Raw genomic sequence first — 25,209 nt, 5'->3', positions numbered from 1 at the left:
ACATTTCTGAGAAGTTTGGTTAAAATTTATTGTATTGTGGACAATTTACTATATTTATTTGTAACTCCAAGATTTTGCGATTGATTTTGCAATTTTTTTGCCATCAAAATCATTGATTACGTGGTGCTTTGCGATATTTTTGCGCTAATTTCCTGTAACTCAGACGGATGACGTGTTGTTGCGTCTTTTGCATTTATTTATGACGGTAAATGTGACTGTTTATGTTTTTGTTAATTTGACATCAATTAAAGCTGAGGTAGTAGAGTAGTACAATAAAGAAATACTGCCACCTACAGGTGGGAGTTTGTACAATTTTAATACAATGACTGACAATTTCTCTGTAAAATTTGCAATAAAATCACAATCACAAAAATGCAGGGATTTGTTGGTTTTTGCGAAAATTTCTGTGAAAAATCTCAACATACGATAGTCGTAACACTTTGTTGGAGGAAAAATTATTTTTTCCTCTATTGAACCTTCAACAATATTTTCTATACAAGTTTCTTCCAGGTCAGAGTTGATTGCCAGTCCATCTCAGGTCCAGACAGTTTAATAAAACCTTCATGTCATATAAAGTGAATTTTCAAGTAACATAAAAACAGGAACATCCATGAAACCCGAATAAATAAACATAAATTAACCCGGAAAGAAAATAAACTACATTCATTGAAGAACCTGGATCATTAAGAACGTCAGCTTGAGTCATTCATTGATTAAACATCTCCATAATTTACCCACAGATGTGATAAATCAGCACTAAATGTACGAGTCAGACATTAAATAGCACTAATGAGTGATTTCCGCCTCATATAATAACCCACAATTAGAAAATATACAGTCATTAACCGATAATCGAGTCGTAACAAAGTGTTCTGATCCGAGTTCAGCTCAGATATGAAACCTTTTCCTTAGGAAAAATAAAGGAGGCCGAAACCCGGACCTTGTGGTTCTCCGAGTTTCATTTGGGCGGAGACGGCCAAATGGGCAGAGGGTGAGCCTCGGTGTTGAAGACGTACTTGTCTAGACGGAGCAGCTCCTCGTCGTCGGAGAACAACAGGTAGAGGTACTTCAGCGTCTCGCCCAGGAAGAAGCTCTCCATCTTGTCCCGGGGGCCGGGGTTAGCGGGGTCACGGACGTTGTTGATGGACGTGTAGCCGCCGCCGGGGACCTGCGATTGGAGAAGACGTGTGGTCAGGTGATTAATGCTTCCATTGGGAAGCTGAAAAATCCATTTTGATCCATGTTGAGTTTTCCCCCAGAAGTCAAACATGAAACATAATCAAATTTTTACCAGTTGAGGAAATGTCAGAGGTCAAGAAACAGCCGCTTTGGTCAAAAATCCTACAGAATCAGTTCAAATTAATTCCTTTAAAGGTGAACCATCAGGCTTCCTTCAACAGGTTCACTGTTTTCATTACATTTAGAGCACAAAATCATTCTTAGACCATTAGAGTTTAGCTGTTTTAGGGCGTCTTTTCACTTTAAATCAGAATAAGCTGCTGCTGGCCACGCCCCCAACTCGATGTTTACATTCGCACATAAAAATGGCTGCAAACAGATGAGCAATCACATAACCGTACATCTTTGAAAAGCATTAGTAGAGCCTCCTGAACAACAAACAAAAATGTAGTAAGTGGTTTCCGGATGGGAAGTAAACGATAAAACACTTCTCTTTTCCAGCAGCCATTATACAGCACACACAGCGGTAAAACAAACTCCAGTAGGTAACAGGGTTATTTCTGCTGTTGTTGCTAGGTAACGGGGCACTTCCTGATTATTTGTGACGTTTTAGAAACGTCTCGTTTTCCAGACATCAAAAACTTTGACTCAATGGCTAAAACCAGCTAAGTGCTTTCTTTATTTAATGTGAATTTTGCATAATAGTTCCTCTTTTAGTTCAGGCTCTACAATAGCTTACAAATGTCTTTTTGACAAAAAGAAAAAAGACTATTACTAATATAAAGTACTACATAACAGTAGAAGTTTTTATTAGAAATATACTTTTCAGCCTTCAAGTTTGTTAGACTTGATGATTTTGGTCGAAGTGACAAAAAGTTTGGACGCCCTGGTTCAGCATAATGTTCAGTGAATCTGAAATGACAGGAATGCATCGGCGGAGCTGGTCAGTACCTTGGTGTAGGCGTTGAAGCTCTGCAGGATGTCCCAGCCCCAGTCTCTGTACTTGGCATCCTTGGTGAAGCGGTACATGTAGAACAGGCTCTCCACCGTCTCCGGGCGCAGCAGGTTGTGTCTGTCGGCAGGCTGCAGGACAGCAATCACTGTTTTTAGTCTGACCGTGAAAAAGCTGACAGGAAGCAGAGAAACTGGACACAACTTCATTAAAGCTGCTTGTGGATTCAAAAGGACTGGATGAAAACCAGCAGCAGGTCATTCTTATTATCCAGTGCTTATCCTTATCTTTAGCTTAGCAATTTAGAGGGAATTTCAGCAGCTCTTGAAAACTTTTGGGTGACATGAGTCAGCGTTCGCCCCAGACTGAGTGGGTGGGTCCAGATGAAGGAGTAGAGATGGAACAAAGTGGCAGAGCAGCAACTGATCGATGTATAAAGCATTTTTAAACGGTCTCTCCATGCATCAACGTTTCGTCTCTGCTTGGTTTGCCTGACGGACCGCGTCGCTCTCCGATCTCAACGTTTAAAAAAATCAAACAAAAGCACAGAAGGAGAAGAGGAGCGGCCAGAGGCTTCAGTTTCATCAGCCAGATAAACTGAATGCATCTTTTATTAGTGTTTATGATTTGATTCACAAACATTTTACTTTGAACAGTCAAAACTTTCAGCAAAACCTGCAAAAATCTGAAAGAGAAAGAACGACTGACAGATGGAGGGATAGTTGGATAAACAGATGATGGATAAATGATGGATGGATGTTTTGTTGGTTGGCTGGACAACACACAAGCAACAGTCTGGGTACATGGACGGTTGGATGATTGGTTGGTAGATTAATGGTTGTTTGGATCAATAGTTGGATGAACAAGCGGATGGATGGATGGATGGTTGGTTGGTTGAATTGTCAGTTGGTTGAACAAATGGTTGGATGTCTCTTTGCATCCTCTGGAGTCAATAATCTGACATCTTTCAGACTGTTTCTGGATAGAAAGCTTCTGTTGATGAAGAGTCCAGTTGTTCATCATCATCCTGGTGTTTAAAGCTGCTATATCTCTAAATCTGTGATCACTCCGTCGTTTCTTTGGGTCTGAATGAACTCAGACAGCGTTTAATTATCTCTGGAGTAAATGGAGAAATATTCAGCGCCGCGAGAAACTCTGAGCTGCAAATGAGAAACCAAATGAGGCCTGAGGAGAGCGGGATGGCCGCGCTCAAACAAACGCAGAGCGGCTGATTAAAAATCTGATTCATCAGACCTGCTGGAGCATCTCAGGCGGATTCGCACCAATTACCCTACAAAAACACAAAACCTGACCAACAAGTTACGGTCCAGTTTCTACTGCAGATGTCTAAGTACACGTAAAATAAGGCAAAACTAACTTACAAGTTACTTTTCAGCAAGAAATAGCAGCTTGTTTTATGTCAATAAGCCATTTAAAATAGTTATAAGTAAAATAAATTGCCATAGAATGAAACATTTTTATATATTGTATATTTAATATGAGGAACATTAAAACTTATAAAAATATAGACCAAAGATTCTTGGTAAGATTTAGTATTTTTGCAGTGTCTTTCAGATCTCTTTAAAAATCCATTATTGTAAATGAAAACATGATAATGGTGATTCATGGATATGAAAATAAACTCGGCCTGACCTTCACAGAAACATCCTGGCCTTCGCTGCCCTGCATGTTGAAGTGAGCGATCTCTGGGCTGAGGCCCGTCTCCATCTGCTTGTACATCTGGTGGCAGGTCTCCATCAGCTGCTGGGCCAGGTCCATGTGGTCCGGCGGCAGGCCGTTGTGCGCCCCCAGAGCCAGAGTCCCCGGCAGGAAGCAGACCAGGTGGTCCTGCAGGGCGGCGACAAAGAGAGACGCTCACTGCAGGAAATAAATCTGTTAAATCTGATTATTTTTTTTGCCTTAATCTGAACTTTTGACCCCACGGCAGACCAATACCATATTAGAAAATGGAACCATTGCACTCCAGAAATGAAGGGGGCGCCATTTCCTATATTATTCTCCTTCTGTTTTTATTTTCTTTTGAAATCTGTGATATATTTTCACCTTAATGAATCAGCTTCACTCTCAGCATGTATTTGAACTTCTCTGTTTTATTTATTTCAGCTCAGCTCACAGTTCTAAACAAACTCTGTACGTTTCTGTGTCCCTCTAAATCTGCTCCTTATTTGGGTCTTTTCGGGTTTGCTACTGCCCCTACTGGTGACGGAGTGGTAACACAACAAACAAATACCAATGGCTTCCAGACCAACAAAAAGAAAATGTGTGGGGCCTCTTGATACATGAACAAAATGGCCGCCGTCAGGATCGACCCGTATGAGACGGACAAGAAAATATATCAGACGATGTGGACAAGCTGCTGGCGATCGATGAAGTTGATCACCTCATGATCAGGAAGATGGAGGAAATCCATCCAATAGTTAAACAGATTTGTAAAGAACGTATGAACTGAATAACAAGGTTTGGTGACAGGAAGAATAAGGACATGTAGTAATAAACACATAAGTCTGACTTAGCTAGCAGATAAAAGCTACATTAGTTAAGCTAGTTCAGCAGTAAGTGCTACAGAAATATCTCTGATATTACCTTAGTATTACACTGAAGTAGGTAGAGTACTAAAATAGTTCTAATGTATTAACGTTGTTTGATAGCTAACTAGGAATAAAGGGAGAGCTAGCGCTAACCGTGTCGTTTGTTTATTGCTGTCATAGCAACTGCCTACCAAGATGGCTGTCGGTTACAACGTTAGCGGAAATGTGACCCTCCCATGACCCTCCATTGGTACCATTTTGGGGTTGAAGCGGTTGTGGGAGAGTTCCCCGATGAAGGTAAGCCTGCCGGGTCCGGTCTGCCTCAACAGGTGCTTCTTCACTCCTTCCACCGCCTGCAGGTAATCCTCCAGCAGCCTGCAGTCAGATTCAGGAGGGTTAAACGCCGTTTGTGACCTTTACGTTGGAACCCAACATGTTTCATGAGGAACTCTGAATACTCGCAGATATTTGTGGATTTGATCTACTGGTAGGAGGCTGGGGTTTAATGTTGTGCTTTTAAATATAGATTTAATAGCAACTGCAAATTTAATAATAATAATAATAATAATAATAATAATAATAATAATGGATTCAGTGATGTTCAAGTCGGTACATTTTGGTTTAGGAGATAAAAAACGAGGCGTTACTCGTCTTCGGTCTTCCCGCCCTGGATCCACTGCTTCAGCAGGTATTCGTAGTAGCTGTCGGCCCGCGCGCCCAGCGTGAACACGCCTTTATGGGAGAACTGGCCGCTGTTGGTGTTGATGAACATGGGAACCAAGCCATCGTGTTTTCCTGGCAGCTTGTGGACCAGCCGCATCACCTCATTCACGGCGTCCTGGCAGGAAAACAGGAAGGAACCAAACGAGATTAATGACTGGAGCTAAAATAGTTAGCATCATTAACATCTGAGCTAATCAGAAGGAAGACATCAGATATTCCTGAATGCTGCTGTAACTTTAAGAACCTGATTTCATCACATTTTTGTGTGAATATTTATAATACCAGCTGATAAATCACAACTTTTCTGATGTTTCTGTGACTTTAAAAAAGCAGAATCTGCTTGACCATATATGGAGAGATGATTGATCACATGGAGCAGAAATTTGTAAACAGTGCTACTTATTCAAGCAACATGAGAAACAAACACCATTTTTACTTGAAAAAAAAAAGCATTTAGAGTTAGCATTTTTAACTATGCTAATTTAAAATGACAAATATTTAAATATATTAGCAGAACTCAACAATTAATCGATTATTCTAGTGATTCATCAGACTAATTAGCACATTCTGCAAATTTTTCATTTAAGCTGTTTTTATGCAATATTAGAAAAAGATGCAAACAAATTTATTTTTAGAAAATTAACATTTTATTGCCTAAAACGCATTAAGAGCGTTCCTTTACTGAACCCTTTATCATTTATAGCAAAGGATGGATCATCTGGTAAAAATACTTCTAACATCAACTTGAAAATTAATTTTTAAGACACTTAAATCTGAGCGCAGAAGTATTTTTCTAGCTGCAGATGCATCTTTTGCTAGAAAAGATCGAGAGTTCACTGAAGGAATTCTGTTACTGCATTTTATTCCATGTTATTTTGAAAAGGAACTGAATTGTTTATTTGCGTCTTTTAATATATCTCTAATACTGTTTACAAGGGATTAAATGAAAAATATGCCAAATATGTCAATTTTAAAACCAGATTAATCTATTAATCATCAGAACAATCAATTAATCGATAACTAAAACAATCGGTAGTCATCACCCTAATGTGTTTGGATTGATTTTGTTGGCGGAAGCTGCAACAGAAGGTCCATGTGGTCCCAGTTTGTGGTCCAGACCTGGTACTGGGGGTCCTGGGTGAGGTGGCTCAGCTCCCTGAACTCCAGCTGAATGCTGGTGACCTCGGCCACCGTACTGTCTGACGTCCACCGCGGCGGGTGCGCCGTCCCCTTCCCGATGTTGACGTCTGAAAACGGGATCTTTGATGGCGTCTTGAAGGCTGGCATCAGTCGGGAGCCCAGATCTTTCTTTAAGGGACGGAAGATAATCTAATTAAAAACTGAAGATGTTTTTCTTGATGTTGAAATAAAAATTTCCTTACAGCTTTATCAAAGAAGAGCTGGTCTCCCGTCAGGTGGTAGCAGCTCAGCAGTCCGCCCAGAATCCGAATAGTGGTCTCAAAAAGATTCACGTCCACGTTCTTGTCAAATGAAAGCTCTTTCTCCACCCAGTTTCTGGCTTCAGCAAATTCTGCATCAACAGAGCCGTTGCATGTTATTGTTTACATCCGGACATTTCACACAGGCGCACAACGCAGGAGGGACAAAAGGTGATGCCATCCAAGGCCGCGGTAGAACAACTCTTTAAAAAAATTAAACCTGTACATGTAGCTATTACTAGTTTAGTGCAGTGGGAAACAGCAAAGCTAAAAACAATGCAGGGAAACTGTTGAAGAACTAAACCACTCATGTTCTTCTTTTTCACTCTCCATGTCTGACCTGCTTCCTTCGCCCTCGATATGTTTTTCTTAATCAAAACTTTTTCCTGACCTTATTACTGAGTTTTTGTAGTGTAGCAAAGCAGTGGATCCATTTTTCTTTCATACATCAGGGGTATATTTAAGATTATGTTGGCAATTTAACAGCTAATGCTAGTCATTACCGGCTAGCAGCTTTTAGCCTCCAGCAGGCAGATGGGGACGGGATTATAATTAATCTCTGACCACAGAGATTAATTATATTCTCAAAAGTGTAAATATTAAGGATGTAAATGTTGACCAATAAGTTTAAAACCTTCTGTGTGGAACAAAAAGTGAAATAAATACCTTCTTTCAGGCCCATAATCCACATGGTGTCCAGAGAGTCGATGAGCGTCAGGCCCAAACCGAACCATTCGCTGAATGACTTGGAAATGGGTTTGAGCTCATCGTGACCCCAGGCGTGTTCCCGGTAGGCTTTCCAAGCGTGCCTGAAGGCATCACGGACGGCCTCCAGACGCTCCGCCGCTCCAGAGGTAACTGGATTTAAAAACAGGGACGATTCATTTAGGTCTACAGTTCCTCGCCGAGTCAAAGAAAATCTTCAAAATATTTGAAAACCAACATTACAAAATATATAAACAAAACCCCCAGAATGCAGCTGTAAGGGCAGAAACATGTAGACGGTTTTAAAAACTGTCCAATTGTAAAAATAATCAATTGATCACCACAAGAAACGATTAATCATCAAAATGCAACTTGATTAGCAAATTAATGGTCAAAATGATCAATTGTCAGAGTTATTGATTAATAGTCAGGAAAACTGATTTCCTGACAATTAATCAGAAAATCGTCAGGATTTCCTGATCAATCATCAGACTAATCAATTAATCATTAATCAATTACTCATCAGGATAATCAGTTATTGTTTATCATAATCGATTAATAATCAAACTAATTAATTGTTTAGTGGTTACAATGATCAATTAATTGTGAGAATAAATTAATCATCAGACTAATCAACTAATTGTCAAAATTATCAATTAATCATCAGTTGATCATGAGATAGTCGATCAGACAAATCAATTAATCACCAGTCTACCTGCTCAGAGGTCAAAATAATTGATCAAACAATTAGAATTATGGACTGATCATCAAACTAATTACTCTTCAGGATAATTGTTTAGTGGTCACCATGACTGGATAATTGTCATAATAATCAACCAATTATTAGACTAATCGATTAATCTTCAGTATAATTTATTTCTAAAATAATTGGTAGTTGCAGCCCTAAATAAATCTAACAATAATAGATTCAGTTATAAAGATTAAAAACATAAATATTAACTCGGCTCGTTTTTGGACATTCAGACGGATTTAAAAACCATCTGCTCTCTTCTTCTTCAAGCAACAAACTGGAAACTTCTGAACTCATCACTTCCTGTTTATTACAATCAGAGGTGAAAAGAAGCAGATGTAGTTGGACCTTGCTGATGGACGGAGGCTGCAGGTCCGGCCGGCGCTCGAGGCTCCACGGCTTCTTTCTGATTGGATGGAGGTTCTGTGGCCGGCTCGGCTTCGATCACCGCTCCTCTCCAGCTGCATGGCGACAACACCAACATCTAAACACGCCTTCTAGACATTTCTTTTCCTAAAAAAAAAAAAATCACATTACCTGATAATTTTCTTCTCCTCCTCCTTTTCCTCGCCAGCTTCTTCCCGAACCACTTCCTGGTTCTGCTTTGCGTCGCTCACCGTGTCCAAAGCATTTTCATCTTTTCGGGAGTTTGGTGGAGCTCTGTTGTTGAAAAATGGCTTCCTCTGTTGGTGAAAACACAGAAACAGATTTTAAAAAGAAATATAAAACACTTTCTTGTATAAATTCAATAATATCCCTCATTTCTTTAGAGCTTTTTGTGTCAGGAATATTTCTGCAGCCTGTTTTATTCTCAGACTATGTTGATGTCGGGCCTCTTCATGCAGGTTTGAACAATCCCATCATGACTCATCAGTCTTTTCTATCCGACACTTTTCCACAGAAACAGCAGCTATTTAAATCCTGCATCCTGAGTCATATTAACCGTTTCATGGAGCTGCTGCCATCACTGTAAATAAAAAGCATCGTTTATGTGATAAGCTCATTTAATTTTGGTTTTCCAAAACATACAGCTGGTATTTTTAATGTCTTTGTTGGCTCTGTGTTTGTCTAACAATGACATATTGTTTTTAAATCTTTAATGCAAAATCATTATATTTTTTGGACAGTTTTGGCCAAATTAATTATCTGAGTGTTGCTCTTTCAGTGAATGGCCGTCTTTTGAGTATAATAAATGGATTACTAAATTAGATTAGTATTATTTTTTAATAACTGATTTATCACAATAAGACATTGATTTTCTTATCAAAAAAGGGTTTGAATTATTTGTTTATTTGCACCTTTTAATGTTTTTCTATTATGGTATAAAAATGGCTTAAGTGGTTTGTGACATTTTTATTTTTACAAGCAATTGAAAAAATAATCAGAATGATCAATTAATCACCAAAATAATCATCAGAATTATCATTTAATAGTGAGAATAATCGCTCAATAGTCAGAGTGATTAATTAATTGTCAGGATAATTGATTAATCTTCATAATAACTGATTTATAATTTAATTGGAAGTTGCAGCCATGACCATTTGAAATCATGAATATTCACTCAGCTCCTCTTTTAGAAATAAAATCCCACCTTGGTGGGCGGCCGAGCCAAAACAGGGATGTTTGGTTCTCTGGGCTCCATCGGGTCTTCAGCTGGCTCCGCATGGGGCCCGGCTACCGGACCTCTGCCTTCAACCGGCCTCAGAACCGGATTCAGACCCGGGAGAACCAGACCTCTGTCACCCAGCTCCAGCCAGTCCTCCTTATTGGACAGCCCTGCAGAACTTACCCAATTAGCTGAAAATCACCAAATGCTGCACTAAACTGATGGAGACGAGCGCCTGGCTTGACCTCTCACCTCTCCATTGCTCCGCGACGCTGGAGAAGGAGAGCAGCACGAACACGAGCAGCAGAGCCAGCAGGAAGAGGATGAGGCTCCGCTGCAGCCGAGAAAGCTGCTTCCATTTCTGAGAAAACAAAACAAAAACGGACAAATGAAATGAAACTCGACTTACAAGAATAACTCCAACATCACCTTGGTTTCATCTGAAAGCTAAGAAAAAGTACAACCTCTCTTCATCTAATGTTTTATTTACCAAACTTTTTCAGGCTCAATATCACTTACCTACCTAGCGTAAAACTGACCCCACATTAATACCATCTTAATAAATAGTCTAAAATTTAAATATTCACTGTCTTTGTTCTTTCTAATGTGAAATGTGGCACTGTCTTTTTTAAATGTGACTCATAATAAACCATAAACAAGTTTATTTTGAGTTGTTTTCAGTTTCTGAAACTGTTTTCTAAGCGTTTGCACATAGAGATCAAAAACAACAACTATGTTTTAGGACTGTTTGTAATTTATAAACTAAATAAAGATAGACCTGATTTGCAAAAACAATTGGAGACTGGTTGGAATGAAACCAACATCAATGGTTTTATTTTAGGTGGGAAGATGCAGTTAGTCAGCGCGGGGCGCAGCGCTGCTCAACCCCTCGTCGTTATCACATCTCATTCAGCCGCAGACAGAGATCTGCACTCATCTATCATGATAATGTTGAAAAACTAAAGTTCTGCAATCCAGAAACCTCCCATTGGCATCTTCAGGCTTTCTTTTCAGTCTGAAGTGGAGATGACTACTGAGCAGGGCATTATGGGTAAATACAACCAAAACAAACATGCTAACCTTGGGCTAGCAGGAGAAATAACTCATTTCTCAAAATAGAAATCTTACAGCCATTTTTGATTCTATTTGGTGAAGAAGGAAGAGTTTTTCATGTTTTCTTCAGTGCCTTGTGGTGCAGCGCCCCCGCAGGCAAGGAGGGGAACAGGTTTTTTAATTAGTTTCTTTGACTCAGTGCAGTATGAAAGAGAATGGCAGCAGCTGAAAATGTAACAAATTTTGCAACTTTGTTCTCAAGTAGAACAAAAGCTGCTGGACTATCAGGTGTAAAAACAGCCTGAAGAAACTCACAAATAAAGATTCTCAGATAACAAACAGGCCAGTCAGGTAGGGAGCTGCTGGACCAGTTCAACATGGAGGAAACTGAAAGCTCCTGCTTTTAAACCACCAGAAGGGAAGGAGGATGAAACTCGGAGGATGAAACTCTTCACTACAGAGAAGCAGGAATAATTCACATGAATAATCTTTTCCTGCACAAAACCACAAATATCTCAGTGGGCGCCCAAACGCCATTTAGGACAAATTATGAAACATTGGTTTACTTCCCGTCAGGGAGATTTACTGGGTTCTGCTGCTCACACTTGCCCTCATTTGTTTTCAGTTTGCCCCTTTTTTTGTTTTGATTGTTTATGTTTTGCATATTTTCAACAGGAAATAAATGAAATATGCAGAAATATGGAGATAAATTTGGATTTTCCCTGGCGACCGTCCTCACCCTCCAGCAGGACTGTCTCCGGTGTTTGGCGTTGTTGTAGGTGTGACTGTGGGGGTCGCTCAGGGTCAACGCGATGAAGTCTTTCCTGGGAGGCGGGTACATCCTCGGTCTGGATAATGGGGTCAAAGGTCATAGAACCTGGCGACGAGTTAAACCCAGAGCAAAGCTGTCAGGTAGGACATGGCTCCCAATATCGTCACTGACTGTGGAGACTTCACATGAAACTACAAATTAGGTTTTCTACCAACATTTGGACTCTTTCCCCCAGAATGTTTTTCCCTCAGAATTTATTCGTTTCTCTCTCATAATGTTGACATATTGTTCTCATCATTTGGACTTTTCTCAAAATGTTGACTTTTTTTCTTCAATATTTAGATTTTTATTTTATAGAATGTAGACAATTTTTCTCATATTTAAGACTTTTTTAAATTAGAATATAGATTTTTCTCTCTCTCAGAATTTTGACTTATTTTTCACCATAATTTGGGTTTTTCTTCCCCAGAATGGTGGCATATTTTCTCTCATAATTTGGACTTTTACCACCCAAAATTTGACATTTTTCCTCCAAATGTAAATTTTTCTTTCTAAGAATTTTGACTAATTTTAAACTCTTTTTTTTAAGGATTCATTTTTCTTTCTTATATTTTTTATTTCTTTTTTTCCATAATTTGTATTTTTAATCCACAGAATTCTGGCATATTTTCCCTCATAATTTGGACTCCCTCCATGGAATTATGACATTTTCCCCAAGGATTTTGATTTTTCTATCCCACAATTATTAGTTTTTTCCCCTCCAAATTTAGATTTTTTTTTCCTAGAATTTTGACAATTGTTTTCCCATATTTTAGACTTTTTTCCTCTTTGAATTTTAACTTATTTTTTTCTGTAATTTAGATTTTTTCCCCCAAAATGTTGGCATATTTTCATTCATTATTTAGACTTCTTTCACCAGAATTTATATTTTTCTCCTCCAGGATTTTTACAATTTTTTTCTCATAATTTGGATTCATTCTCCAAAACAAAAAAAAGTCAATATGATTTGTTTTCTTCTTTAGTGGCTCTTATCTTGTTTCGCACATTTTAAACTGAACTGAGGTTATTAATTGCTCGTAAAGTCAAGATACTATACGATTATACGGAACAATAAAACTTAAGATCACTATATTACAAATTGTATTGTATGCAGCACACTGCTCAATGATCTAAACTGGCTAAGGCTAACTTCTGAGCTACTTTATTGCATAATTTCATCAGAATAAAACCATTTTACCAGCAGATGACAGAACAGTCCCCCGGTTAAAGCCTGTTTTCTTCCCTGTCACCTTTTGGCAGCTCGGCTCCCTGACAGCGACTCTCCGCTGCTGAAACCCAAACAGCTGTTAGCTTCCAGAGGCTAGCCCGCCTCTTCCAGTGGCTTCCGCATGAAAAACAAAACCTTTTCAGGTCCAGAACCGCAGACCAGCAGAAAAAAGGAACCTCTACGACTTTTACACCCAACAAAAAGCTGCTACCTGAGACGACAAGCGGGTTAAACCGGGGGAAAATAATGCTAAAGTTACAGAATGAACCACCAGTTAGAGATGCGGAAAAGAACGACCCGGTGGTGACGTATGTCACGTGACCTGCGTAACGTAAGGACGTTAACCATTTCAATACCAGGGTTTCTATAAAAACCCCAAAATATGTAAATATTAGCTTTTTACAGGATTAAATATGTTTTTATTGTAGTTATATTATACAATTAAAACAAGTGGATTTTTTTTCTAAAAAAATTAAAGGGATTCCCTATATATATAGTTTTATATATATATATATATATATTATATATATATATATATATATATATATATATATTATATATATTATATATATATATATATATATATATATATGTCAGGTTATTCCAATTATTCCTATTTTATTATCTCTACATGAGTTAGCCTTTTATTTGTAGAGCTAAAACTTTTCTTGTTGCTTCATCAATCAGAATATTAAAATACATGATTTAGATTCATCACACTTATACTCTTCAAACATTAATTTCTATTAATTTAGATTATTACAGCTAAAAACTAGTAAGAAACTAAATAGAATTTCTCAGATTAGACTAGTGTACAAAACTAAAGGGAGAAAAAGCAATTCGCTAAAAAGGTCAAACATTCTGGTCTTATTCTCAGAAATGTTTGAGCTCAAAAAGTTGATAATTTGCAAGAAAGTAAGCCAGAAATTTTGAGATTGGTCTCAGAAATAATTTTAAAAAACTGCAAATTTCTGAATCTGAAAAGTTTAAAATTTGCATGAAAATATTTTGACATTAACCCCCAATTTAATTTCATTTTTTTAAATTTTCCAAGAAATTTTTTTAACTTTAAAAAAATAAATGAATTCAAAAATGTTTTCTAAGTTCAGAAAAAGGTGAGTTTAATTTGAAATATTCAACTTTTGGAGCATATGAATGAACTTTTCCCAGAAAATTTATTTTTTCTTTTTGTTTTCATATTTTTGACAGAAATTGAATCTGTTTATAATCACTTTAAAACGTCATATCAACCCACCTTGTTTCAAAGTTTCATCATCAAAACAAAAGCATATAATTTACTTTTACTACAACATTCCCTAAATTTTACGACACATTGCTTCTCAATAATACTGGTACTAATTTTTATTCCTTAGAAGTCAAGTTCATCTAAAAACCTTCATACCCAAAAATTAGAAATAACTTTTAGTTGTAAAACAAATTAATCAACCTAAATATATTTCTGTGTCTCAAGTTCAAATATTTATTAAGTTTTGATTTAGAGATTTAACAAAACTGTAAAAAAAAAAGAAAGAAAAACAAACAAACATGCTGGGACAACAGCAGATGAAGTGCCTGTGTGTGTCATACCTGAGATGTAAAAGAAAAAAATTATATTTATATGTACATCAAAATACAGAAACAAAATGTAACAGAAATGCTTTGCATCTTTTAAAACGAGGACTGATCGTAAACAGCTAGCACCAAGTATGCATGAGATGACGACAGCATCTGAATAAGCTTTAAATAAATGATCAGCACTTTTAGTTAAAGTGATAAACTGGCATCAGTGGGACAGAACCGGCCTGGAAGCAAAACCGTCTGACTCATATACAAACTAACGAATGTGAACAGCACAAAAAACATACATATTTAATTTACTTTATACCAGATGAATGTCTCTGTAAACAAAAATGATTTCTCTGTTAAAAAAGCAACAGAGTCACTGAAACCGAGGGATTCAATCCCCCAACAAAAGAGAAGGAACTTAGAGAAATCTCCAGAAACTGGAGAAAGAAGATCTTTCTGAGTTCGTGATTTAAAATCCTGCTGGATTTCTGTGCGGAAGGTTTCTAGCTGAAACACACGGGTCCGACGGTGAAGCTGAACTGGTGCGTGAAGTTTCCGCTGTTCATCACCGCCACGTCTCTGAGAGGAAGCAGCTGCAGGTCCTCGAACTCCAACACAGACTCTCCAGAACCGGAAACCGTCTCCTCCACAGGCTGAAAAAAACAACAAACTATCTGTTGATGTAATAGTTGCAGCGCGCAACAGATGCTGCAGGGCAAAAAGCTGCTGCTAGCCGATTACTAGCATCGGTCTTAGCTGTCAAGTTATCAACATAAAGCGCAAAATCTTAACTGTTCGCCTGATATATAAAAGAAAAGGGACGCAGTATTTTGCTACTAATTGTCAACACTGCAAAATCTAGGTAACAAGGTCAGAACAAAGTTTGAATTATGAAAAATAATAGAGAGGGAGGAGGAAGTAGGTCACATATGCTAGCTTGACTATGACAAACTTAACATGTAGATGTGCTGTGGAGTTCTGTGTTTTGGTTCAGTTAAATAATAAAATAGGGGAAAGTAAACAACAAGTCTGATTGTCAGTAGAGCAGGTGTTTAAATTAGCTAATCTACCACCGCTGTGTTAGTTTAGCTACTAGCAGCAGTAGCTAGTCTACCACAGAGATCACTTATAATCGCATAAAATATAAAATGTAATGGTTTTTAAGTGTTCACTAAAAACATATTTTTCCTGTCTCCACATACCACACAGTCATTCAGCTCTCCGAGGTAGCTTTGCATCCTGGTATCGGTGAGGAATTTCACCTCTGTGTCGGTCGGACCCAGACGGCTTCCTGGATGACAGGAGTAGGTCACCGTCTGAGACGCAGAGACGCTGTGCAGCCGCAGAAAACGCATCTGCACCACACTCTCACCTGGATAAGAAAACTAAAACACATCATCAATGTTAATATTTACCAGGTCTGCAGCTAACAATTATTTTATCAATCGATTAATCAATCGATCTGGTGATTAATTGATTATTCTGATAATTAATCTATTTTACTGACGATTAATTGGGCGAAAATATGGCAAATTCTACAGATTTTTCATCTAACCACTTAAGTCTCTTTGTACAATATTAGAAATACAATAAAAAAATGAAAATAAAAACAAAGAGAACAGCTAAAACAACCTTTTATGGCTTAAAATGAAATAACTTGAAGAGATTTGATAAAAACATATTTACAGACAAAGATAGTTTTAGCTCAATTGCAAAATGTATATATATTTTTTTAACAATTTTTACTTAATTAAGCCCTTTTCAGCTATTTAGCAACAGTATATGTTCATATATAGCAAACAATCTAGCTAGCTTTCTTTTAAGCTATAGGTAAATATATAGTTAGTTTTCTAGCTAGCTATATTTAGTCGTAGCTTGATAGCTTAATATCTAGCTAGCTTAATAGCTAAACACATTGCTAAATAGCTACTGTGCCATTTGAGGAGTTTTGGAAAAAATATATTTACAGAGAGGTGTTTTTTTTTTAGCATAACTGCATGATGTTTACATTTGTATTTGCTTAAATATTGCTCTGAATATATTCATTTATTTGCAGAAAATTGCCTTTTTTGAGTTTGTACTTCAGTCAACAATTAACCAACTATTAAATTAGTTGACGATTATTTTAATAATCAATTAATTGCATGATTAATCGCTTCAGCCTTAATAATAACAGCTAAAAATCTTAATTTTGATCCAGAAAGAAACAGTTCTGTGTCATTGATGTTATTTTGTACTGATTTCTTTATTTATTAATATGGATGCAGTTGCTTCACATCATTTATCTCCCGAGTTGAAAATGTTTTTTTTTCTTGTTTATCAACAGACATTAAGAACTGGGTTTCAGTTTATAGTACATATCCTCTCCAATGGAATCTGGGTCTTCCTGCCAGTGTTCATGAATGAATATCTGCTAAATTAAGAGGTAAACCAATGAAAGAAACTAATGAACATGATGCTGTAGGTTTATATCAGTCACCTGATGACCCTGATCCAACCTGCTGAGCCACTGAAACGATCCATCCTCAGCTGATTCCTCCATCCAAGCTTTCATCGGCAGCTGCAGGAAAAAACGATGTTTCTAATCAAAAATGTTTGTTTTTCATTTAAAGAGATGGAGAGAGTGACTCTGCCTCAAATCATCTCTGTTATGGCCTCAGTGTTGGCACTAAGAGCATATTCGGGCTGCGAGTCGTTGAACTGAGGGGCTTTAACGAGACGTCGTGTAATTTCCTGCAGCCGTCCTCGGTGCAGGTTTCATACCTGGGAGTGTTCGGGGTGAAGGCAGGTCTGTTTTGATGAGGAGGTGAAGCTGCAGTAAGCCAGCAGAGCGTCGGCGGAGCTGCCCTGGTTGGGGTCGATGTAATACATTCCTGCAGAGGAGAAAGGGAACAGCAGCAGCTCAGAGAGATCAGCAAGGATCAACACAGCCACGCTGTGCTGATGATAACTCTGGTGAAACAAGAAGCAACAACAGCTCACTTATTGTGAAAGAGGAGAGAAGCCAGAAAAACAACATTTCTAGATATCTAAACATATAAATATGAATTCAACTTTGATTATTGATAGCCAAATATAACTAGCTATATGTATTCTATGTAATTAGGTCACTAAATACATAGATATTTAGATATATATGTAATTGCATAGCTAAAAAATAAAATAGTTATTTGTCTACCGATATAGAAAGCTAGTAGCTACATGTTTAGCTATTTCAAACATACTGAGATGGCTAAATAGATAGCTAGCTACATAGATAGCCAACTAAATAGCTATGTATTAAGCTATTTAATTAGCTATCTATTTAGTGTTTTATCTTGATAGATATCTTGATAAATATTTATTTACCTTGATAGCTAAGCAGACAGCTAGCTAAATACCTAATATGTAGCTATTTATTTAGCTGATTATAAAATACAGCTAACTAGATAATTGGCTGGGTAGCTATTTATCTGGTTAGCTAGATATCTAGTCATAGGTTGGTAAATAACTGTCTATGTAGAATTGCTAGCTAGCACGCTACACAGCTGTAGCGTGCTAGCAAGTAGCTAGCACGCTACAAACATACTGAGTCGTTGAACTGTAGCGTGCTAGCAAGTAGCTAGCACGCTACAGCTGTTTAGCGTAGCATGCTAAACAATCATTCAGGAATACAAACAAATAAATGTTTTTAAACTCTTTCTTCCTTCTATTTTTATGTCAATATGTGTAAGAAATAAAAAACAGACTTTCCAAGTTTATATCTTTTAATTTGAAAAGTTAGCATATTAGAGACGATCCTTCTTGAACTAGGACACATTATCTCCTGCCTTAGCTGCTAAAAACCATGAATGAGTCGATGGCTGCATTAATGCAGGGCCGTTTCTCACCGCTGCTGAAGTCGGGGTGACAGAGCCAGAGCTCCAGGCAGGTGGTGGCCGGGCGCAGCTTGGTCCCGTCAGGAGGGTCCAGCAGCAGCCGCAGCTCCTGCTGCAGGGAGTCCAGCAGCGTCTGGATCAGGGAGAAGTTTGGCTTGTCCGACATGTACATCAGGCTCTGGATACAGAAATGATAATAAAACCCAGATATTTATCAGTTCCTGTAACCACCCAGGGTAAGACCAGTTGTTTATTTAAAAAACTGCAATACTGATCATATGTCACATAGAAAACTGATTAATTTGCCTTTATCTGAGTGAAAGTGATGTTCAGTGACTTTCCTGGGGGGCCGGGGACTCCAGGTGGGCCCTGAAGGAGAGAAATAAAAATTATCACGTCTTAAAATACAAACTGCAACAAATCAAGCAGAAATGGTGTCAAAAGTGTGTGCTGCAAAAAACTTCTGTTTGTGCCGCCATCATGTTAAAGATGAATAGCTATCAGCTAATAGATGTTAGCTATTCATAAAGGTCATGAAAGGTCAACCAATTATCCCACATTTACAAAACACAACTTTCAGAAAAATCTTCAAAATAAAACCAACACAAATGGAATCTATCTATCTATCTATCTATCTATCTATCTATCTATCTATCTATCTATCTATCTATCTATCTATCTATCTATCTATCTATCTATCTATCTATCTATCTATCTATCTATCTATCTATCTATCTCTCTATCTATCTATCTATCTATCTATCTATCTATCTATCTATCTATCTATCTATCTATCTATCTATCTATCTATCTATCTATCTATCTATCTATCTATCTATCTATCTATCTATCTATCATTTCGTTAACTTACTGGGAGGCCCCTCCTTCCAGGAAGTCCAGGTTGACCTTGGTAACCTTTCAACCCCTGCCAGAAAAATAAACAACATTTAGAGATGTAGAACTACAAACACCATCGCTAAAACCAGGCTAACGTTTAGCTTGGTTACAACTAACAAAATTATTTCTATTTGCTAAATTCTAGGAAAATTGGCGAGAACTTTTTTTACCTTCTAATGCTCACTTTAGACTTTTACAACAAAAATATTTGCATTTCATACATATCTTGTTGATGACATCATACCTTTAATCCAAACCATCCCTGCAAACAAACAAAGAGAAAATAAAACTTTATGTCCTTTAGGTGGAAATTTTATTTTCACTCTCAAATAATAAAATGAAACATTCACATAATCACAATATTAACATTTAGATCTTAATAACTCTTAAAACAGAAAAGAAACATTTAGATTACTTATCATCCATTAGGAAATAAACATAATAAATTGTTCTGAATTAAGATTTTAGTTTGCTAATGGAAAATATTCTTCATATAAATTATGTCCATGATTTTGAATCTACATATTAAAAATTAAAACTATATCATTTCTACTAAAATACACTAAAGTAAATCAATTTTGTGGGATATACTGACATCTAGTGGCATAAGTTGCAAATTACACCAAATAGTTTTAGTAACAATCACCTTTTTGACAGTAAATATCTGATTGTGTCAATAATGTGAAGAAGCTACTTACAGGTAAGCCGGGCATTCCCAGCGCTCCTCTGGGCCCGGGCGGACCGATGTTTCCCTGGAAACACCGGAACCAGAACCAAAACTTTGTTTTTAGACAAATTCACAAACGGCAAACCAAGCTCAAACCAACGGTTACTTTAGTTATCGATTAATCTAGTTATACAAATGATTAATCAAATAAAAAATTGGTACATTCTGCAGATTTATTAAATCTGCATTTAGAACTGTAAGGAATATTTGACCAATACGTCATTAAAAGTGACATTTAAATGATAAACATACATGATATGCATGAACTGAGGGTTTATTTATGGATATGAAATAATTAGGAAGTACCTGTTCTCCTTTCTGGCCGGCTGGACCAGTCAGACCGACTGGACCTCGACTTCCCTGGAATATTAAATAACATTTTTCAGACTTTTCTTTATGTATTTTTCTTGTCAGAGCAGCATTTTATTGCTTTACATCTCAAAAATTAAACCCTGTGGACATAAATCTCCCTCGAAAAACACGTTAAAAACTTTTCCATTTAAAAAGACAGTGGTACCTTTTTGCCCTCAGGTCCAGGTGGTCCAGGTATTCCCATGTCTCCTTTCTCACCCTGAAGACCAAAACGCAGGAGTTAGGGTTGTATTGTTTTAAAACCCTAACTTTGCTTCAAACTGCAGTTAAAGGTATTATGCTTCCATGAACAGGTTGGAACAGATCTGTGGCCTATACAAAACATGTTCATTACATTTTTTACACAAAACTGTTCTTAGACAATGAGATTTAAACTGTTTTATGGCGTCTTGTCACTTTAAATCCAAATAATCTCCTGCTGGCGAAGCCCCCAACTCAACGTTTACTCTCCTATGTGAAAATGGCTGCAAACAGATGCCCAGTTATACAACAGCACATCTTTGAAAAGCAGAATTGGAGCCTCCTGCACAACCAACAATAATGCAGCAAGTGGTTTCTGGATGTTAAGTCAACAACAAAACATTTGTCTTTTCCGGCAGCCATTGTACAGAGATTACAGAAGTAAAACCAGCTGACCAAATATGCTGGAGCTCCGCTTGGGTTGCTAGATAACATATTTTTTTATATATATATTGCGCACTTAGGTTGTTTTCTGTTGATCTGTCACATAAAATTTTGACAAAATGTCTAGATTCTTTGCAAGGTGCTTCGTCTCCAGGCTTGGTTAGTTGTCATCCATTTTTAAGTTAATTAAATTTATGCCAAGATATGTCCAAATTTTAAAATGTTCAGTAAGTTTAATCAGTCTGGTTTACCTCGTCTCCTTTTCCACCTTGATCCCCCAGATCTCCAGGTAGCCCAGGAATTCCCTTAAAACACACAAAAATCGATAAATTAGACAATAAATCAAAATATATGAGTCACCTTTTCTAAAAGTCATTTTTATCAAGTAAAGAAATAAAATTACAATCCTTCCTGGCCAGCCAAGCAGGCCTGTCGTCCCCTTTTCTCCTGCTTCACCCTGAATGACATAAAAATCACAAACTGTCAGTTGAGATTTAACCAAACGCATGAAACCGTCCCGGTAATGTTTCTGTATTCTCCACCTTTAGTCCTCGCTCTCCTCTGGTCCCTCTGACTCCAGCCTTCCCCCGTTTCCCCTGAGGAAATGTTCGACGTGTTTGTGTCAAAATGAGGGAAATGCACAACAATCTGCGCCATGTTTAATGCATGAAACTTCTGCTTTTAGACATGTTCACTCTTATGCAAACCGCCTGAACCAAAGGAACTTTATTCACCGAGATGACATTCAAAACAGGGACAAACTCTCTAAAGGAAAAGGAAATTGGAAATGTGCAACAGAATCAGGGTCACCTTACCCTCCTTCCCATGGGACCCGTTTTCCCTGAAGGTCCAATTCCACCATCGTCTCCCTGTTGGAGCGAAAAAGAGCAAATTTACATCTAATGTCTCGATTTGAACCTGAAATTCTGTCTTTATTGCTTCCTTAGCAAGACGCGTGTTTTTATTAATAATTTGGCTTTTTGGAGATCTTTACTGCAGTGACAGATGGATTGCTAGCTGTAGATAGCAAAATATCTACAGCTGCTAGCTAGCTACAGGTAGCTTACTGTAGATGTAGAGCATAACTAGCTGTGGCTACCTAGCTAGCTGTAAATGAAAATAGTATTTTCATCACTTTTTGGACTGGATAATTGCAGCATTTTATTTTTTCTGAACCAAGCTGATTAAACTCATTTAAAAAAAGCTTTTAAATCACTTCATAGGGTTCTGGTCTTTTATGTCTCAAGCCTGAACTCTCAACATTTATCTTAATCGCCCCTAAACCCCCATTGAGCTTCTTAAATTACCATCAGATATCTAAAATCTGATAAAAGAGACATTAACTGAACATTGTTTTATGGACTCCAAATGCCACATTATGACGTTTCTCCAACTTGCATTGTTGAGTGCGTAACGTTTACCTTTATTTTACATATTTTAAAAGGTTAAGTAATGATATAATCTGACCTTCTCTCCTTTGGCGCCTTGTTTCCCTTCAGATCCAGGTTTTCCATTTATCCCCTGCAAACCAATATGGTTCTATTAGCACTGAGCAATCACACACAGTTCTTTGAGGATTACTTTATTTTGATTAAAATAAACATGCATCTGTTAGGGTCTCATGTATTTATCTTAGATACCTACAGAAGGCCCTACAAGGCCGGGAGGACCCTGAGCTCCCATCTGTCCCGGGGGTCCCTACAATTGACCCCAGAAAGTACAAAGTCAGACGGTTTAAAAATGAACCCTTTAGAGGATTATTAGTAGATTTTATTCATGGTTTCACCTCCAACCCTGGTAGACCTGAAGGACCTTGGATTCCAGGAAGTCCATCTTCACCCTGAACAGGATTTTTACAAACAAATATTCATCAGGAAGTTACAGAAGTGATGAAAGTCGATGCATCCATCCAGACATCCATTGGTTTCCACTAATATAGGTTCAGATCCAGGAAACCCAGATACTTCTCTCCCAAGCAACAAAACGCCTCTCCTTGTGGGAAATTTATGGTTTACCATATAGATACAGTTATCTAGCTAATGCTATCTAGTTAGCTACCCATAGTTATCACAATCTAGCTATATTTATCTAGCTAATGCTATCTAGTTAGCTACCCATAGATATCACAATCTAGCTATATTTATCTAGCTAATGCTATCTAGTTAGCTACCCATAGTTATCACAATCTAGCTAGTTATCTAGCTAATGCTATCTAGTTAGCTACCCATAGATATCACAATCTAGCTATAGTTATCTAGCTAATGCTATCTAGTTAGCTACCCATAGATATCACAATCTAGCTATAGTTATCTAGCTAATGCTATCTAGTTAGCTACCTATATGTATCATTATCTGGCTAGCAACAAATAATTAGATAGCCAGCTATAGATAGTTAGCTTGTGATAGCTAACTAGTCACATTTCTGGATTTATGCCATGGAAAAGATTTCTTTGTCCCTCCAAGTTGAAAAAGGAAAATTTGATAAGATCTGGACCAAATGGACTGAGTATGTAAAACCAATTAGATCTGATTTCATTTGACTTTTCTTATAAATTGTGTCCTGCCCTTTTTTGTTCTTGTGATTTTTATTTCAATCCCCATTTTTTTGTGCAATTCTGTTCATTTTTGTTATGGTTCACAACTAAACTTAGCAACAGTCTGTAAAAGAAAATACCAGAAAGGAATTAAGGACAAAATCCTCGCTATCCTCATGTCCGACCTCAAATGGTAAAACTGTAAATAACGAATGTGATGGAAATCTGTCCTTCTGAACAAAAAAATAATTTTATTTACATATTAAAAAATGTCAGCCACATGTTAATGGTCTTCTGGTTGAAAATAAACTCCTGGTAACCTGTTCTCCTGGTGGGCCTGGTACTCCTGGTTCACCTCTGACCCCTAACGTCCCGGGTTCACCTTTGGCTCCTTCGTCCCCCTTTGGTCCAGCTTGACCAGTTTGACCCTAAGACAAAAACAGAAGGTGATCATCGTTAGCATAAGGTGAATTTTCTGACATTTTATTGTTTTTTATTTGTGCTATTTCAGACTCTCACAGGCGGCCCGAAGCCCCCGGCGTCTCCTCTGACCCCTCTGGGTCCGATGACCCCCTAACAAAGTCAGCAGGATAAACATAATGAATGACTGAAAGAGAAACTGCAGAAACAGAACGATTAAAATCCATTTGTCACCTGAGGACCGTCTGATCCTGGAGGTCCAGAGAGTCCGGCTGGTCCCGGTTCCCCCTAACAAGGTGAAATATTCAACTTTTAACAGCAAAACGGTGATAATTGTTACATTTCAGCTTCAAAAGTATCAAGAAATATAAATATTGAAAAGTGGTGATTTAAGTATTAATTTATTTCCAAATTCAGATAAATCCACCCATCATTATATTATTTTATATAATAACTTATATACCTTTGAGAATTTAATTACTTCTTTCTTTTACTGAATGTTGAAACTCAATATAAATAAATACAGAAACTTTAACCCATTACAGAAATATTCAAATGCAGACAAATACATCTATAATTATTTAAATGTCATTACTGAAAGTGTCAAAATAAATTAAAACTTTTTTACTACAATTGTACAGAATTATTTTTTCTGAATCATTTAGTTTTATTTAATAATTCTTGTTCAAAATGTAATAAATTTTAGAAAAACTTTCTTTTTTTTTACATAAAATTGTCATTTATGTATTTATTGTCCATTTTATTTGGTAAATTTTACACTTAAGTAATTATTTAATTAGTCATTCATCCAAGTACAAAACATTTAATACACATTAGACCAAAATTATGTAATAATTTAATCAAATTTAGTTATTTAAAAAAATTGCAAGAGGAAATCAATTAAAATTATAATAAAAGCCCAAAATAAAATAAAATTATCAAATCATACGTACAAATTTTAAATAACGAAATTACATGAGGTACATGGTTTTTGTTTTAAAAATGTATATTTACCTTTTTTATCGTGGAACTTTTAAAAATTAATAGTTTCCAGGCAACAAATGCAATAATTTACTGAATGCATAGATAAATGTAGCATTAATTATTCTGCTGAAATTATTGATCAGGATGGAAAACGGCGCCGGTGTTACCTTCTGTCCCGGCGGTCCATCTGGTCCTGCTCGTCCTGGACGACCCGCGATCCCCTGAAACAACC

The 25,209-nt window shown here is 37.2% G+C and overlaps 2 protein-coding genes across 5 annotated transcripts in view; both read right to left on the bottom strand.

Annotated features, from left to right (window-relative positions):
* Window positions 1-297: 297 nt before the first annotated feature.
* man1b1a (mannosidase, alpha, class 1B, member 1a) lies at window positions 298-13,290 on the bottom strand. 3 transcript variants are annotated; one of them, XM_055040525.1, is made up of 14 exons: window positions 12,967-13,290; window positions 11,697-11,908; window positions 10,157-10,265; window positions 9,890-10,074; window positions 8,836-8,981; window positions 8,647-8,759; window positions 7,509-7,700; window positions 6,786-6,934; window positions 6,523-6,711; window positions 5,328-5,518; window positions 4,935-5,055; window positions 3,785-3,979; window positions 2,131-2,262; window positions 298-1,168 (listed from the first exon to the last, which is right to left on the bottom strand). In XM_055040525.1, the coding sequence occupies exons 2-14, from the start codon at window positions 11,796-11,798 to the stop codon at window positions 959-961; spliced, it is 2,034 nt and encodes a 677-aa protein (XP_054896500.1). In that variant the 5' UTR covers window positions 11,799-11,908; window positions 12,967-13,290; the 3' UTR covers window positions 298-958. The 3 variants fall into 3 exon arrangements, with proteins under 3 accessions (XP_054896500.1, XP_054896499.1, XP_054896501.1); XM_055040524.1 differs by having other exon boundaries at window positions 11,697-11,834; XM_055040526.1 differs by having other exon boundaries at window positions 11,697-11,834; window positions 13,019-13,290.
* Window positions 13,291-14,209: 919 nt separating this feature from the next.
* Window positions 14,210-25,209, bottom strand: part of si:ch211-196i2.1 (collagen alpha-1(I) chain) — a 64,644-nt gene continuing 53,644 nt past the window's right edge. For both annotated transcript variants that reach the window (XM_055040518.1, XM_055040519.1), the window contains 22 exons: window positions 25,145-25,198; window positions 24,228-24,281; window positions 24,093-24,146; window positions 23,894-24,001; window positions 22,826-22,879; window positions 22,684-22,737; window positions 22,507-22,560; window positions 21,855-21,908; window positions 21,582-21,635; window positions 21,443-21,496; window positions 21,291-21,344; window positions 20,561-20,614; window positions 20,350-20,403; window positions 20,015-20,068; window positions 19,561-19,578; window positions 19,291-19,344; window positions 18,726-18,788; window positions 18,432-18,597; window positions 17,326-17,435; window positions 17,042-17,122; window positions 15,765-15,947; window positions 14,210-15,215 (listed from right to left, as the gene is read on the bottom strand). In XM_055040518.1, the coding sequence (XP_054896493.1) occupies window positions 15,066-15,215; window positions 15,765-15,947; window positions 17,042-17,122; window positions 17,326-17,435; window positions 18,432-18,597; window positions 18,726-18,788; window positions 19,291-19,344; window positions 19,561-19,578; window positions 20,015-20,068; window positions 20,350-20,403; window positions 20,561-20,614; window positions 21,291-21,344; window positions 21,443-21,496; window positions 21,582-21,635; window positions 21,855-21,908; window positions 22,507-22,560; window positions 22,684-22,737; window positions 22,826-22,879; window positions 23,894-24,001; window positions 24,093-24,146; window positions 24,228-24,281; window positions 25,145-25,198 (1,635 nt within the window). In that variant the 3' untranslated portion in view covers window positions 14,210-15,065. The remainder of the gene's footprint in view (window positions 15,216-15,764; window positions 15,948-17,041; window positions 17,123-17,325; window positions 17,436-18,431; window positions 18,598-18,725; window positions 18,789-19,290; window positions 19,345-19,560; window positions 19,579-20,014; window positions 20,069-20,349; window positions 20,404-20,560; window positions 20,615-21,290; window positions 21,345-21,442; window positions 21,497-21,581; window positions 21,636-21,854; window positions 21,909-22,506; window positions 22,561-22,683; window positions 22,738-22,825; window positions 22,880-23,893; window positions 24,002-24,092; window positions 24,147-24,227; window positions 24,282-25,144; window positions 25,199-25,209) is intronic.

The sequence above is a fragment of the Poeciliopsis prolifica genome, unplaced genomic scaffold, assembly GCF_027474105.1.
Source record: "Poeciliopsis prolifica strain line A6 unplaced genomic scaffold, Auburn_PproV2 SCAFFOLD015, whole genome shotgun sequence".
Taxonomy (NCBI): domain Eukaryota; kingdom Metazoa; phylum Chordata; class Actinopteri; order Cyprinodontiformes; family Poeciliidae; genus Poeciliopsis; species Poeciliopsis prolifica.
This window is presented reverse-complemented; position numbering and strand designations above follow the sequence as displayed.